At 43.4% G+C, this 12627-nt stretch overlaps 2 protein-coding genes, 1 non-coding gene and 1 pseudogene across 3 annotated transcripts; 2 read left to right on the top strand and 2 right to left on the bottom strand.

Annotated features, from left to right (window-relative positions):
- Positions 1-5499: 5499 nt before the first annotated feature.
- Positions 5500-8246, bottom strand: LOC100842240 (annotated as a pseudogene).
- Positions 8247-8530: 284 nt separating this feature from the next.
- LOC100841945 (18S rRNA (guanine-N(7))-methyltransferase RID2) lies at positions 8531-11400 on the bottom strand. Its single transcript, XM_003570295.4, has 9 exons — positions 11190-11400; positions 11028-11103; positions 10775-10858; positions 10624-10679; positions 10051-10107; positions 9892-9941; positions 9660-9812; positions 9420-9558; positions 8531-8974 (listed from the first exon to the last, which is right to left on the bottom strand). Exons 1-9 carry the CDS (start codon positions 11283-11285, stop codon positions 8810-8812), a joined length of 876 nt encoding a protein of 291 aa, XP_003570343.1. The 5' UTR covers positions 11286-11400; the 3' UTR covers positions 8531-8809.
- Positions 11401-11530: 130 nt separating this feature from the next.
- Positions 11531-12118, top strand: LOC100846307 (40S ribosomal protein S30). The gene is made up of 2 exons (XM_003570310.4): positions 11531-11653; positions 11730-12118. Exons 1-2 carry the CDS (start codon positions 11650-11652, stop codon positions 11912-11914), a joined length of 189 nt encoding a protein of 62 aa, XP_003570358.1. The 5' UTR covers positions 11531-11649; the 3' UTR covers positions 11915-12118.
- A 382-nt stretch (positions 12119-12500) lies between these two features.
- LOC112272108 lies at positions 12501-12605 on the top strand. The gene has a single exon (XR_002965805.1). It is a non-coding gene; the product is annotated as a small nucleolar RNA Z107/R87 (small nucleolar RNA).
- Positions 12606-12627: the final 22 nt, after the last annotated feature.

Genomic DNA, 12627 nt, shown 5'->3' with positions numbered 1-12627 from the left:
ATAAGAACGCGCGGGCGCGGGGTGAGCGGGCACGACCACGCGGGGCGAGTGGGCGCGGCCCAGCTGGGCTGTTTTAATCGTTGCAGCCAGTTCATGGGAAGTTGATTGATGTTTGAGCGTTTTTGTACTAGGTGATTTCGTAGATTCAAAAAAATTTATAGCTCAACCCAGGTGTCCAATTCACAATCCGTCTTCACCGCTAGATTCGTATCGATGACTGCTTCAAAATCAGATCTTATTCAAATATTTCTCAACAAAAAAATTCGGACCCTTTCGTGACCATGTTAATATCACCGTTTACCAAGTTATAATCACTAGTTTATCAGGTCATAATCACTAATTTATCAGATCAATATAACTTGTTTATCAGGTTATAGTCACTAGTTTATCAGGGCATAATCACTAGTTTATCAAATTATCAGGTTATAGTCACTCGTTTACCGGCCAAACACACGACGGCTCCCCAGGATCCGTTCCCCATGGCAAAATTTGGAGATAAAAAACCATCCAAGATATTGACGTAATTAACATGGACTTTTAACACACAAGCATCAGCCATCACCTCAACATGTTTAGAAGCTAGAAAAACTTTATCAACACCCGCATGTTCCATGATCTTCCCCAACCCCCACCACAGATTAGCACCACACACACAAGCAACGCAGAACACACATGATTTACCAGGTTAATTACCATCTAATTAAGTCTGCTTATCAGGTTACATGTGCCTAATTACCAGATTAATTAAGCATGTTTATCAGATTAATCGATCGCGCCTAATTACCAGGTTTGTTAAGCCTGTTTATCAGATTAATCGTGCCTAATTACCAGGTTAATTAAGCATGTTTATCAGATTAATCGTGCATAATTATCAGGTTAATTAAGCATGTTTATCAGATTAATCGTGCATAATTATCAGGTTAATTAAGCGTGTTTACGGGTTAACTGTGCATAATTACCAGATTAATTAAGCATGTTTACCGGGTTAACCGTGCCTAATTACCAGGTTAACCAGCAGTTACCAGGTTAACAACATACATGATGACTTGTGGTAAAACGACAAGGATAAATCAAGATGCAATTGTTGGCACAAGCCAAAATGCCAAACACACTTGATGGAACATGTCCAAAGATGCGCTCTATATTTCATAGAACAAAGACACGCATTTACACCCACAAGACAAAAATGTAGCCACACCGATGATCTCATCATATTTCGCGTCGCCATCTAGACCGGCGACCGTCTCCTCCGGGACAGGTTAAAAGTGCATGTTGCCCCATGTGTGGTTTTGATAATTAATGACAAACCCTATGGACTAATGTTTTAGTTGAGATATATTTGAAGGAATGTTTCATAGGCAATGAATGAAGACCGCTTGGTTAATTCAATGATAAATGTCATGAAGATAAAGATATATAATGAGAGTTGACAATTTAATGTGTGGTTTTGGTATCCGATGACAATCCATTTGGATAAGTGTTTGCATTGAGCTTTATGTGAAGGAATGCTAGTATATCAAATATTGTCAAGAAGAAGAAAGTGAAGTTCCCGTGAAGGATTAATATCTTGAGAGAATGATTACAAGATAAGGATTCATTATATGGTTTCATGATAATGTTTTGTTGAGCTCATGAGTTGAGTCATGGTTAACCAAGTCATGGAGCAAGTAATCGAGTGAAGAATCCATTTGGTGTCTCAAGATTTTGTGTTAGAAGATGAAGAGGACTAAAGTGACATTCATGATATCATAAAGATGGAGTAAAGCAAAGATGAAGGTTGACCAAGAATAAGTGCAAATATTGGATTCAAGTTGGCCAACTCACAACCGTAATTATGTACCACATGAGATCTAGTGGTATGGTAATCATTTGTCAATTGCGCTTTGTGAATTAACCCATAAACTATGTATTTGGTATATCTATATGTGGGTTAGGTGAAACTCATGGGTTTGGATCAAAAAGATAGATTTCATATAGCCCATGAAAGATGAGATCAAGTGGTGATGATTCATCAAGGTTGAGAAGAGCAGGATCAAGAAAAGCACTTTGAGGATTATATACATGAATCATATGGTAAGCAATTGCATATTGCACTTATGGACTAACCAATATTATGTCTATGTTATTTGGTTGATGGTTAGGTGATACATATGGGCGAGTTTTGAAGAAACAATCTTATATAGCCCATATGGAGACGGTCATCAAGATTGACAAAGGGCAAGCTCAATGTAAGCATCCCAAGAAGATACATGCTTGAAGCTTGCCATCCATTTGGTGATAATGGACATGTGAAGATGAGCTTAAAGTGAAGGTCTCCCACATTGAAGTATGGGGCAGCAAATTGAGTATCTTCACCAAGTGACCGTGATCAAGCAAAGGATTCCAACTTGAGACGAGCATTAACGCCTACATCAACCTAAATTGGATTGCTCAAGGCAAAGGTATATTCTAGCTAGGTTTTTCTAGTTTTACCGGTCTCAAAGAGTTTGGTGGGAGACGGGTTTATAGGTTCGATAGCCATTCTATCAAGAAGGGCTTTCGGGCACATTGCTTCAACTCGTCGTGCGTAGAGTGCTCAAACCTTTGCATATTTTGCATCATCTTTTTTGGTTGATCTTTGTTGGATTTCTGTGTGAGTTCATAGAGCTCGTTGTTATCTTCGAAACAAGTCCAAGTTCATCGAAATCGGAGTTCGTATGCAAAAGTTATTGCCGTTTTCGTGTGAGTGGTTCTGCAGCTTTTTGTAGGCCGGAACTTCCATGAAAATTCCGGGCGAACCTCTGGGTGAGTTCAGAAGCGTTTTTCCTGTTCGATTTTCTGGTCCGGATTTCGTCCGGAACCTCCGGGAGCCCTCCGGACTGTGGAATCTGGCCCTAACGGGCAAATTCGGCGGAACCCCTATATAAGGGGCTTCTTCCCCAACGGGAAGGTAAGCTCTTGGACCCGAAAAATCCCCATTCCTTTGAGCTTTCTTCACCTCCCCCAAGCCCCAAATCCTCCATCAAATTGAAGAGAGTTTGTAGATCTATTTGGAGGAATCATTTGTTGACTTCCTCCTTCATTCCTCCTATCTAATTTCTCCAATCCATTTGTTGCTTTGGGTGAGATTTGGGAGAGAGGGATTTGAGCATTCTTGTGTTCTTGCTTTGCATTTGGTGCATTGGTTTGAGCTCTCCACCTTCATTATTTCAAGTGAGAGTCCGTGAGCTTGTTACTCTTGGAGGTTCTCCTCCTAGACGGCTTAGTGTTTGTTGCCCCGGTGACCTCTTCGTGAAGATTGTAAAGAGGTCCGAGGTTCTCCTTTGTGATGCTTTGTGAAGTGGTTGTGGAGCTTGCCATCTCCGGAGTGGAGGAAGAAGCTAGCCATCTTAGTGATTGAGCTCTTACTTTGTTGTGAGAGGCTTAAGAAGTTGGATGTGCCCTTTTCACGGCTATTCGGGTTACCTCTTGTGGTGCCCGCACCTCTCCAACGGTGATTAGCTTCCTAGGAAATGAACATCGGGATAAATCATCGTCTCCGCGTGTCTCGGGTATTTTTAAACCGAGTTCATTCACTTGTGCTTTAATTTGTGATAACCATCGTGCTTGAAGTCATATATTATCTTATATGTGCTTTGTGCTATCTTATATATCTTGTGCTAGCTTATTGATTAATATAAGTGCTCATCTTGTTATTGCTTAAGTTGTTGGTGCACTATAGTTGAGCCTAACATATTTAAGATTTGTGATTAAAAATATCTGACTAGTTTAATTCCGCATATATATAACCAGATACCGCGCCGGCCCCGCACCTCATCCATCTCCGCCGCCGCCCCGTGCTTGCTCCAGCAGCGCCGTCGCGCCTGCTCCCGCTCCGCCGCGACCTCCCGCCTGCTGCAGCGCCGCCACGGCCCACACCTCATCCCGCTCCGCCGCGCCTGATCCCGCTCCATCGCGTCCCCGCGCCTGTCTCGCTCTGCCGTGGCCTCGCGCCTGCTGCAGCGCCACCGCCGCCCTCCTCCACCCCCATCAGGTGGGAGATCCAGCCGCGCGCGACTCAGATGAGGCGTCCGCAAGACAGCGATGGCGAAGACCTCCTGCGGGAGAAGAGGAGAGGAGGAGAAATATCGTGAGGGAGAAAAGAGTTTTGGCCACCAGATCGCCCTCGCGTGCGGATCTTGACGCGCGCCGTACCGTAAGACAGCGGTGGGCACGTCTGCCCATTAGATTGTCCCAAAAATAATTTAGCCTCACGACTGGACTCATGACTACAACTAGAAATTCACAAGAGGGCTTATTTATTTATTTATTTATTGCTGGAAAGCAAGAGGGCCTATTGCGGGAGAACCACTGACCAAAATATACTGGATTACTTCCTCCGACGCTAAATTCTTGTCGATGTTTAGTTCAAGTTTACCTTGTCATTGTTCTAGTTCAAAATTTAACAACGACAAGAATTTAGAATTGGAGAGAGTACTCCATCACTAACAATTCAAGGATGACTATTGTTGCGGTGCTGCCATCACTAACAATTCAGGGATGAGCATCGGATCACAATCCATTCGATTGAATGTCATCGAACCAAATTAACACACGCTCCCATATTGTTGTCCAAGTCAGTCACAAAACGGCCATATTTTTTTTTTGACAAAACGGCAACAGTGCTGCATTTCATTGATTAAGATAGAACAAAAGAGTTATTTACAACTCCAAGAAGGAGAACAAAAACAGAAAACAGAAAACAGGCTAGGAAAGATCTTCGGGAAGGCGAACCTTGTGAAACCAACAACTCTCAATCATGTAAAGGAGGCAACCGCCTTGCAACTAGCAAGCTTCCAGGTCAGGAGCTCGTCGAAGGCAAGATCACAGAGATTGGCAATGGAAGAATGCTGTGATTGAAACACCCTCTGGTTTCACTCGAGCTAAATATGCCACCAACCCAGCATGATTGTGACACCGAGACGATCTCGATGCAAATTGGAGGTGCATCATTGAGCTTCATCAAACGACCACTCGGAAAGGAGAAGGAAAGACTGATGAGGCATGGAGTTAACGTGGAAATTGACTTTCCGCAGGAGCAACGTCCAGAACTGAGTGGCGAAGGAGCAATTAGCAAACAGGTGGGTGGCAATCTCCGGCGAGGTTCGCCACATCTGTCATATAGGATTAGCATTGATACCTTTTAAAATGAGGCGATGTGCAGTGAGGCATCTTTGAAGAGCAACTGTCCAAGAGAAAAACTTCACTTTAGCTGGGATTTGAATTTTACAAATAAGGACAGCCTGCATGGAGAAGTTCATCCAAGGAAATTGGATATAATATGCAGATGCAACCGAATAAGATCAATAAATTGCACCAAGACTTCATGAGTGGGCTGACGCTTGATGTTTCGGATCCAACATTGATTATGGAGCGCAATTTTTTTGACACAAGAGTCTCGAGCGCTGGAACGATCGAAAAGAGCTGGGAATAGGGAAAGGACCAAGTAGATCGACGATCTCAAAACTCCACAGAGAAAGATGGCCAAGTAGCACTTTGTTTTCCTGGCTTATTTTGTCTTTAAAAAGCGGCATGTATAAATAGAAAGAAAGATACAGAGTAGTAAGATAGGAATCATTGGAGACACCTAAAGGAGGAGAAAATAAGAGAAATGTTAACCCACCTTCAAGCAATCCCGATCCAGTACGAGGACTACTACTCCATGATAACAAGAGACCAAACAACACACGAAACACATTTCATCTACTCTGTATGTTTATAGGCCCTCCATGATAACTATTTAAGCAAAACATTCATGCCGCCTCTGATCTGATTTGCTACAACTAGACTAACCACAAACCGTGGCATAGGCATTTCAACAGCTACTGACTTAGAAGCGGCTCTTCCGCTTCCGTCCTGTGTATTTCGTGTCTGCTGGTACATCGTGCCCTCTGTTTCTCATCTGCTCCTTTTTCCTCAAGAGCCAGTCCTTGTCTCTCCCGTTCTTGTTCACCTTTTGCCTCTTCCTCATACGGTTCCTTCCGTATGTGCCGACCTGCATTGGAAAAGGATAATATATTGCGAGTAGAACACACCAAGGCATCGTCATATGTTAAGACAATAAAAAATGACAAGGGCCTATAAATTAGAGAACTTAACAAGTTTGATCTAAGTTCAGTCTTAATAAAAAACAACCACTTAGCCCACTGTCCAGAAGCGTATACAAAAATAACATAGCATACGTTATGACTTATGACTGGTAAAGAAGCTCAAGGTAAAAACAAACAAACAAACAGAATGAAGCAATATAACAAGTGACTGTGACCGAGAGCAGTAAATAGCTTCAAAATGTATAATCAAGAAACATGTCTTGTTAAGACTGAGCTTACTGTTTGGTCATCAATGCTCTCATCATCGTCATCACTGCACATCTCACCATTTTGACCTTTCCCCTTTGCAAGGGATGTATGAACAGAAGGTGAGCTACAAGTCAGGACAAGGTAGGACTTCTTTGCTTTTGAACTGCCAGAAGAAAGGCATCCGCATAAGTGCACAGCATACAACAGAAATGAATTATTTCTATAAGAGCGTTCATACACCATTAATCTGAGACAATGACTTGCCTATGAGACCAATCAACAACTACTCCACCAGCAAATCCAGCTTTCATGGCAAAAGACATGAGCATTTCACTCTGCTCCATATTATCAGCATAAAATTGCAGAACAGCTCTTCCTCCCCTTGCTAAGCATCGATATAGTGATCCGAAGAATGCCCTGAAAATTATGCACACATCATTGTTAAGACCTGGTTGCAGACAACCTAAGAGAAACAGCACAAACCAACTTCGCATACTTCAACCGCAATCTTGGTTCATGATCAGACTTGTCAGCGTTGCATAACCACTGTACATGTATATGTATAGAGTCAATAAAGGCACAGTTGTGAACCAATTACAAATGATATATTTTTTTTAACACAGTGACTTAGTTGCAGAAGCAAAAACAAAAAAAGTTACTGGAATATTACTTGAACTGCCGAAATACTAATTGCACCATCAATAACGCCTGGGCGCAAGCCTAAACCCTGTAACACGAGTTAATAATAAATACAATAGTTCAAAGTAATACAAGTTATGGTGAAGCAATTGTGAAGAGGTTGCTGTAGTCGTATTAAGCAAAGGTTGCAAAAGGTGATAAAATTAATAATTTGCATAAAACTCGGAATGTGCAACAAAAAGAATACCATTCAGTAGCTAAAGCCAGTTCTTTAATGTTCAGGTTTTGGATTCCTGTCCCTTATTTCCTACCAGTACTACACAAAGGTTTGTAAGACACTAAGCCCCACTTACTTTTAAGGCGACATCAGGGTTGATTTTGAGAACTATCATGCTAAACACAAGTCACGTGCAGTATTATCACTACCAGGATGTCCTCCAGCACTTGTTATCATACAACTAACTGTACTAACCAGAGCTATATTAGACAACTAGACAGGTCTCTACTGGGTGCTCACGAGTTACTCCATTATGACATAAAAATATGGAACTGAAATTTCCTGACCAAATCATACTTTACCTCGCCCATATCTGCGAGTAGGAGATCACCCTCTGTTTCACGCTCTAGAGCAACATCTGCAAGGGGGTAAGGAAAATAAACTCAAGTAATTAATACAGCAAGATGCACATAAGAGCAATGAATAAGGCGATTCCTCACCAAGCATCGACTTTGAAATATCACAGCCAATCCAGTGGTGGCCATACTCTGTCAATGCTCGCCACTCAATCCAGTACCACACCCTGCGATTCACAACATACAAACTATAATTGTAGCAACACGTGATGGATCAACGAAGTAGCAAGGGACGCGAGAACCGAGAAGGGATTGGAAGCGGGATAGAACTGACCGATGTCGAGGAGCATCTTGGGGACGCCATCGTCGGGGAGCGCGAGAAGCTCCAGCGCTCTCTCGGAAATCCTCGCCTGATACGAAAAAGGAAGAAGAAGATCAGACACCACCACAAGCAGAGCTGAGAGCTCTCACAACAAACACACACACATGGCGTTCGCTTGCCTGAATTTCGATGACACGGGAGGAGGTAGTGTACTTGCGCGCCTCCGACTCGTTGTAGAATATCTCCGGCGGCGCCTGCGCCTCCGGTCGCGGCATCTCCGCTCCCCCCGCTGCGCGCCGCCGGCTAGATCGGTCGTCTGCCAATTTGCCAAAACGCCGTGCTTCTGAGAGTGTTCTCTCGGGGTCGGTTGGGAAGGTTTCCTCTTAATATCGGGTCCTACATGATCCATGCACCGGCTTATAAAACCTACCGTGTCATGATGACTCATGAATTGACTAGAAGCTCGAAAAAGTGTGTCTTTGCTTTTGGTTGAAGGATTTGCCATGATCGATTATGTTCATTGTCCTCGTGAATTAAAGGTAGCACATGACTTAGTTAATCTAGCGAAATCTTCCTTTGCTACATCTTCTCTTATGGTGAATGATGTAACTATCTTAACTAAGCAGTAAGAGCTATATCACTGTAAAAAAAGAATAAACAGCAAACAGCACTAAATCCATGCAAGCATGATGCACCGAAAACTGCATCCACCCGGTATATAAGTTGTGCACAGATCCAATCCATGCGAACATTCAGTAAACAACAATGACATAATATCCTTGAAAAATTATAACGAACATCATAGCACTGTCAAAACTCAAAACTGCTGCTCTCTGTGTTGTACAAAGGAAACACATTCCTTAACTATTTAAGTACAACATTCATGTTGGCTCTGATCTGATTTGCTACAACTAAACAACCCACGAAGTGTGGAATAGGCACGCCAACAACTACTGACTTAGAAGCGGCTCTTCCGCTTCCGCCCTGTGTATTTCGTGTCTGCTGGTACATCACGCCCTCTCTTTCTCATCTGCTCCTTTTTCCTCAAGAGCCAGTCCTTGCCTCTATTGTTCTTGTTCACCTTCTGCCTCTTCTTCATCCTGTCCCTTCCGTATGTGCCAACCTGCATTGTATTTTTTTTTTAGTATTGCCAGTAGAACAAACCAATGCATCATCATATGTAATGACAAAGGATATGATATGGGCTTACAAATTAGAAACATAACAAGACAAGTATGATCTAAGTTCGGTCTTGATAAAAAACAATCACTTAGCTCCCTGTGTTCAATAGTGTACATAATAATAACATACCATACATTATACTCACTCCGTCCCATATTAAGTGACTCAAATTTGCCCAAATATGGATGTATCTATGCTTAAAAAGCGTCTAGATACATGTAATAGAAAATCACTTAATATGGGACAGAGGAAGTAACTGGTAAAGAAGCTTAAGACAAGAGACAAGAGACTGAGAATGATAGCAATAGACAAGAGACTGAGAATGATAGCACTAATAGTTTCAAAACGTATAAACAAGAAACATGTCTTGTTAAGAGTGAGCTTACTGTTTGGTCATCATCACTGTCATCATCGTCATCGTCATCACTGCACGCCTCACCATCTTGACCCTTCCCCTTTGGAAGGGATGTATTAACAGAAGGTGCACCACAAGTGAGGACAAGGTAGGATTTCTTTGCTTTTGAACTGTCAGAAGAAAGGCATCCGCATAAGTGTACACCATATGGCAGACATGAATTCTATAAGAGCGTTCATACACCGTTGCTCTGGGGCAATGAAATCCTTACCTATGAGGCCAGTCAATAACTACTCCACCAGCGAATCCAGCCCTCATGGCAAAAGACACGAGCATTTCACTCTGCTTCACATTATCAGCATAAAATTGCAGAACAGCTCTTGCTCCCCTTGCTAAGCATCTATATAGTGATCCAAAGAATGCCCTGAAAATCATGCACACATCAATGTTTTGTCATGTTTGTAGACAACCTAAGAGATACAGTACAAACCAACTTCACATACTTTAACCGCAATCTTGGTTCATGGGAAGACTTGTCAGCATTACATAACCACTGTACATGCATAAATATATAGTCAATAAAAGGGACGATTGTGAACCAAGTACAAATGAGATAAACACGGCGGGTTAGTTGCAGAAGCAAAGACAAACTTAAAAATTACCTGAACTGCTGAAATACTAATAGCACCATCAATGACTCCTGGCCGCAATCCTAAGCCCTGTAATATGAGTTAATATAAATATAAATAAATAGTTCAAAGTAATAGTCCCTCCGATCAATTATGGATCAGAGGGAGTACAAGTTAAGGAGAAGCGACTGTGAATAGGTTAATGTAGTTGTATCAAGCAAAGATTTCAAAGGTGAAAAAATATTCATAATTTGCATGGAACTCGGAATGTGCAATAAAAAGAATATCATTCAGTAGCAAAAACCCGCACTTTGATGTTCAGGTCCGTTGGAATCATTCCCTAATTTCCTACTCCAGAAAGGTTTGTAAGACGGACCCACATACTTTTAAGGTGTCAATCAGGGTTGATTTTGAGAACTATCATGCTGAACGCAAGTCACGTGCACTATTACCATTACTAGGATGTTTTCTAGCACTTCCTATCATACAACTATTCGTAATAACCAGAACTATAATAGACAACTGGACAAGACGGTCCCTGCAAGCTTATGAGTCATTATGACATAAAATGTGAAACTGAAATTTCTTGACCAAATCATTCTTTACCTCGCCCATATCTGCGAGGAGGAGGTCTCCCTCTGTTTCACGCTCTAGAGCAACATCTGCATGGGGATACAACAATGAACCTCTGAAAAAGAAATCCAAGTGATACACCAAGATGCACATAAGAGAAAGGAGTAAGGCGAGAGTTCCTCACCGAGCATCGACTTTGAAATATCACAGCCAATCCAGTGGTGGCCATGCTCTGTCAATGTCTCGCCACTGAGTCCAGAACCACACCCTGCGATTCACAACATACAAACTACAATTGTAACGCGAGAAATCTCCTAAACAAACATACTCATTTTCTGGTGGAAGCAACGCTTTGCAAGTGCTCTGCGGTACAGAGACGTGATGGATGAGCAAGCGACGAGAAGGGACTGGAAGCCGGATAGAGGGGAGAAGCTGACCGATGTCGAGGAGCATCTTGGGGACGCCATCGTCGGGGAGCGCGAGTAGCTCCAGCGCCCTCTCGGAAATCCTCGCCTGGTATGAGAAGAATACTAAGAAGATTAGACACCACCACAAGCAGAGCTGAGAGCTCTCCCAACAAACACATGGCGTTCGCTTGCCTGGATTTCGATGATACGGGAGGAAGTGGTGTACTTGCGCGCCTCCACCTCGTTGTAGAATATCTCCGGCGGCGCCTGTACCTCCGGCCGCGGCATCTCCTCTCCCCCGCTGCGCGCCGCCGCCAAGCTAGTTCGTGTGCCTTCGCCTTCGCCGCCGCCAATTGCCAACGCCGCGCTTGTGCGAGGGTTCTGGTCGCTCGGGTCGGACTCGGAGAGGGTTTCCTCACAACACGGTCCTCAAATGGGCCGTAAATTATCGAGGCCGACATGGATCATATGTTCCCGGCCCAATAGCATAAAATTTACTCGGGCTATTCAGCCCACAGCCCAAACAAAACCCTCGCCACGATCCTATAAATTCTCCTATCCGTCTAGGGCTCCGTCAACCACATCAGACGCATCCCACGCCGCAGCTCAAGCGCTTCGTCGTCCTGTCGCCCCAGCACCCGCCGCCGTCGCCATGGGTAACCATCTCACCTTCTCCTCGATCTCTACTCGTATTGCGGTTCTCCGTTCTGACGCTCTTGCCTCTGCCGGCAGGTAAGGTTCACGGATCGTTGGCTCGCGCTGGTAAGGTGCGCGGGCAGACGCCCAAGGTCGCGAAGCAGGACAAGAAGAAGCAGCCCCGCGGCCGCGCCCACAAGCGCATCCAGTACAACCGCCGCTTCGTCACCGCCGTCGTCGGCTTCGGCAAGAAGCGCGGCCCCAACTCCTCGGAGAAGTAGATCTAGACCCCGCCCGGCCTCTTGATCCCCTTTTTGTGCACTACTAGTTTTGTTCCTTTCCAGTATGGAAGCTTTCCAGTACTGATGATGATGCATCTTAAGACATGATTAATGATCTGTATCTCTCTGTGGGTGGTAATGGAATCCCTCATGAAGTAAGCACCGTTTAGATTACTATTACTTGATGTTCTGCTTATGGTTGCAGTTTTGTTGCCTGAAAATTGTTTCTACGTGTTCGATTGTTTACTTATTGACGGTCACAGTGGTTAATATCGGAATTCCATGTAGTTAGGTTTGGTTTTTTTGTGTACAATGTGCTACTAGTGTCGTTGTTTAGGCCATATTGCTATTTATCTGGCATTTTGGCAAGCTGGTTGATTGCTAGAGCACTTAATCTGAAGCAACAGTCAACCTATGATTAGTTTTGCTATTTTCTGGCATTAGACGTCTATGACAATTTTAGAACCGAATTATGAAGCAATGACATTCATAGTTTATGTCGCTAATGGTTTGCTCATGTTGCTGTTGCATTACAAAATAACAATATTTTCTGTACTTCATTTCAATTGTTTTCGTTGCTTCTGGTGATGGCAGTGACGACTTGGTAATATTCGAGCTCAACAGACCAAACCACAGGTCTAGCCTTTAGAGTTTGATCTGTATGCCGATAATCCCGCTGAACCGAGCCATCAGTTTTCTCTGTCTTCCTTTTC

Source organism: Brachypodium distachyon, chromosome 3, assembly GCF_000005505.3.
Source record: "Brachypodium distachyon strain Bd21 chromosome 3, Brachypodium_distachyon_v3.0, whole genome shotgun sequence".
Lineage (NCBI taxonomy): Eukaryota > Viridiplantae > Streptophyta > Magnoliopsida > Poales > Poaceae > Brachypodium > Brachypodium distachyon.
The sequence above is the reverse complement of the archived record's forward strand: the minus strand, read 5'-3'. Positions and strand labels throughout refer to the sequence as shown.